This window comes from Benincasa hispida, chromosome 12, assembly GCF_027475165.1.
Source record: "Benincasa hispida cultivar pf3 chromosome 12, pf3_genome.v1.1, whole genome shotgun sequence".
NCBI lineage: Eukaryota > Viridiplantae > Streptophyta > Magnoliopsida > Cucurbitales > Cucurbitaceae > Benincasa > Benincasa hispida.
In genome coordinates this window covers 18,742,103-18,746,516 of record NC_143489.1, presented here as the reverse complement: position 1 = coordinate 18,746,516, position 4,414 = coordinate 18,742,103, and the positions used below count along the sequence as shown (strand labels likewise).

The 4,414-nt window shown below is 41.9% G+C and overlaps 1 protein-coding gene across 1 annotated transcript; it reads left to right on the top strand.

The window, feature by feature from the left end:
- Positions 1 to 2,149: 2,149 nt before the first annotated feature.
- Positions 2,150 to 2,479, top strand: LOC150031835 (uncharacterized). The gene has a single exon (XM_090308296.1). It carries the CDS (start codon positions 2,150 to 2,152, stop codon positions 2,477 to 2,479), a length of 330 nt encoding a protein of 109 aa, XP_090164422.1.
- Positions 2,480 to 4,414: the final 1,935 nt, after the last annotated feature.

Genomic DNA, 4,414 nt, shown 5'->3' with positions numbered 1-4,414 from the left:
GCTCTAACTAGACCCTTCTCTGGCCAGTGAGAGGGTGAGGGTCCTTATTGTTCAAGACCCGGAATTAGTCCTTAAAGGAGCAATTCATCTACTTACCCTAACAAAGAGAAGGAGTGAATTCCATCTTGTGTAGTTGAGTTTCCAGCTCCCCACTCAAACAAATCCCTAAAGTGGTAGGTATATTGAGTTGCCAAATCTGGCTACTCTCACCCAAGCAGATCAAAGGACTGCCTTCATAGGTAAGAGTTCACAACTCACTGATAACTTGTAGAAATACAAGTTATTTTTGCTCTTAAGTTAGAATAACTAAGGTTTTTAATGATAAACTCTCCTCATTTTTAGTAGAAACGCATGGTTTGTTCAAACATCAGCAAACTCATGCAAAAGAAGTTTTATTACTGAATATCGCGGTACTAACGCACTGTATTGCAGGATTTCAACGCAAGAATTAATATTAACGCATTAGACAAGTGTCGCAGGAAAAGCTCTAACGCATGGGCCATGCGTCGGAGGGAGTTCAACGTAGAGAAGATTCATTGCTCCAGGCTGATTATGTCACATCATTAGTTGCAAGTATGGGCACCTGCAGCAGGCGATGTCTGAAAAGCTTCCAAGCAGCAGACGGCGTCTGAAAAGCTTCCAAGAGTTAGGCGGCCAACCAGGGCATGGACTTTAATGCTGACCATTCACCAAGTGGACGTGACCAACACTTATAAATAGATGAAGTCTCTCCAGTGTTAAGAGTTCGAAAAATCATCAAGATCTTTACTCTCTGTAAACTGTTGTTATAGTTTTAATTCTGTAGAAACTGTGCCGTGGTGTTTAGACGATCAAAAGGGTTGAGAACCACTACCACCGTCGGTCGGGGAGCGGAGGAAACCACTCTTGAGAAAGATACTCCGTCCACTGCCTATACAAGTGATTGTACACAACGAGATTAAGCCAAAGAACTACAAGAGATTGTATTCTTTGGCTTGACTCAGTTTCCTTCTTATTTATCGCTTTCACTCCATTCAATTGAATATTGTTTTTGTGAAGACTCCTTGTTTCTTTATAAAATTCATATATTTGATCCATCAGACTTACTATTTTTTATTTCTTGTTTATGTTGAATGCATTAATACTTTATGCACAACTTCATTTTAACGCCCAAGCCAACTTGACAACTTGGTAAAAGCATATTTAACTTAGATTATTCGAAAGAATAACTAAGCTGCATCAAGTAGAACGCCTAGTACAGCTAGAGATAGACTTACTGGTGTTTCCTGCATTCTATGTTAGACGCATGCATCTTAGAGATAGGCTTTGTATGTTATTCGCATTGAGAAGTGTTGAATAAGGTCTAACGCATAAACAAACAGATAAGCAAATCATCCCATCTCATCCACATCGCATCTTAGTTGTGTACATTCATCTTAGACCGACGCGTCCCCTACCTCAAATTTCATTTTCGCATTATCCATCATTCACCACTCAACTCTTTTGTATCTTCTTGCACATGCACAGCAAGTTAGTGTAAATAATACATCTCTCATTTTCATTTAAGAAAACCCTTACAATAGATACAATGCAAGGTTTGCGTTTGGTTAACTGAATCCTTGAGATCGACCTTGGACTTACCAGGAACCTAAATTAGATTTATACTTGGGTCTAGTTTAGGAAAACTTGAACGTCATTATTAGGAGTTGTGTGCATTCAGTGCATATAACTAACGCCCTGACGCGTTACAATTACTTAAACGCGTCAAAGCATAAATGCATCACTTATGATTAGAACTTATTTCTCCAATTTATTTTATACAATACACTTCTGGAGCATCTCATGATAGCAACGAACAAGTTTTATGTGTCGTTGCCAGGGATTCAGAAACAAGAACTTACAAGAAATTTCGTTTGTATTTGTTGTAGGAACATTTCAGTCAAGGGAGTATTACATGCTACGCCTAAGCTTGTGAACGTTTATGAACAGGGAGAACACTCCTGAATTCAGATACGACCCCGAGATTGAAAGGACCTTCCGGCATAAGAACCGATCCAACTATCGTCGAAGGTTAAGGCAGCAATTTCTCAGACAACAGAACAGGCAGCGAGCAATGGCGGAAGAATAACCAAATCAACAACTAGCTCATGCTGCACAGAATCCGATCTTGATGGCGAATAGCAACACGCGTCCCATGAGGGAATACGCGTCCCCTGTACTATATGATGTCTCTCCAGGAATCATATACCCAACGCCGGATGGAACCAGGTTTGAAATGAAATCTATTATGCTCAAAATGCTTCAGACTGCTGGACAATTTGAGGGTGGTCGTGGTGAAGATCCTCACGCCCATATGAAGCGTTTCCTAGAAATGTGTAATTCCTTTGTGATTCTTGGAATCACCCCAGAAGCAATCAGACTGTCCTTGTTTCCCTATTCTTTGCGTGATGACGCAAAACAATGGGTGAGTTCATTAGAGCCTGGTGAAATTACCACCTAAGAGAAGTTGGTGGAAAAATTTATGCAAAAATACTTCCCACCTACCCCCAACGCGAGGAGGCGTCGAGAGATTATGAACTTTGAACAAGAAGATACTGAGACCTTAAGCGCCGCATGGGAGCGTTTTAAGGGTTTAGTTGCCCAAACCATGGACTACCACTGACTATCCAAATGGAGACGTTTTATGGAGGACTGAATAGAGCATCACAGATGGCAGCAGACGCAGCAGCAACTGGTGGACTTATGGACAAATCCTATACTAAGGCTAAAGAGATACTAGACTGCATTGCTAAACACAATATGGAATGGGTGGATGATACATATGATGGAAGAAATGACAGGAGAAGGAAATCTCAGAATGTTAATTCTGTTGATGCCAACGCAATAGCCACACTTTCTGCTCAAGTGGCTACGATGACCAGCCTTCTGCAAAATATAACGTTGGGAAACGCATCAAATCAACAGAAGGTGAATCAGGTAGAGGCGTTTGGGCAGCCCACGATCAACTGTGTGGGCTGCGGAGATCCTCACTCCTATGCTGAATGTCCACAAAACCCTCAGTCAGTATGCTTCATAAAAAATAACCCATTCTCTAATACATATAACCCTGGATGGAGAAACCATCCGAATTTTTCTTGGACAGGAGGAAATCAGCAGGAGCACCACCCAGGGGCGAACCATCAGCAAAGGAATGGACCACCGCTTGCATTTCAACAAACGCATTAGCAACATCAACAACCCTTCCATAGAGGAGGACAGACATCGAGCTCAGGATCTCCGCTTGAGAACCTATTGAGGGGTACATAGCTCAGAACGACACGTTGCTGAAAAGCCAAGTGTCATCGATCAGAAACCTGGAGATTCAGGTAGGGCAGATAGCAAGCGAGTTAAAAAATAGGCAGCCTGGAGTTCTACCTAGCAATACCGAAACACCTGGGAACAATAATGGGAAGGAGCAATGTCACGCGGTGACATTGCGGAGTGGAAGAGCTCTCGAAGAAAGAAGAATGAATCCAAGAAATAGCAGTCCTTCGAAAGAACGCATTACATGTTCAATGGATCAAGAAGAAAGAACGCCCGAGACTACAAGCCATTCAGAAACCAGTACATTTAACGCGGGAAAGCATGAGATGCCGCTGAACACACCATTCCCTAGGCGTCTGATGAAAAAGAATGATGAACATAATTCAAGTGCTTTCTTGAGCTCCTAAAGTGGTTGCACATCAACATTCCGCTTGTAGAGGCTTTGGAGCAGATGCCAACATATGTAAAATTTCTAAAGGACATTTTGACGAAGAAGAGAAAAGTTAGTGAGAAAGAAGTGATAGCACTAACGCAGGAATGTAACACATTAGTAAGCAACAATCTACCAAAGAAGCAAAAGGACCCTGGGAGCTTCACAGTTCCTTGTTTGATAGGAGGATTGGATGTGGGTCATGCGTTGTGCGATCTAGGAGTCAACATTAATCTCATGCCACTTTCAATTTTTAAGAAATTATGGATTGGCGAAGCACAACCTACTTCTGTCACCCTTCAGCTCGCTGACTGAACAATTAAGTACTTAGAAGGGAAGATTGAAGACATTTTAGTGAAGGTTGACAATCTCATATTCCCAGCAGACTTTATTATCTTGGACTATGAAGCAGATAGGGAGGTACCAATTATCTTCGGATGCCCCTTCTTAGCTACGGAGAAAGTTTTAATTGACGTACATAAAGGTTAATTAACTATGAGCGTGGACAATGAAGAGGTGAAGTTTAATGTGCTCAACGCATTAAAGTTCCCAGACAGTGAAGATTGTCAACTAAACAGCATTGAGTTGCCTGAAGAAGAGACTCATGTATGTGAAGTCCTCGCGTTGGAGGAGAGCTTAAAGGAATCAGAGCCGCCAAGTCTGAGTGAGCAGCGGAAAAAACCAACGCGTCCATCACTTGAA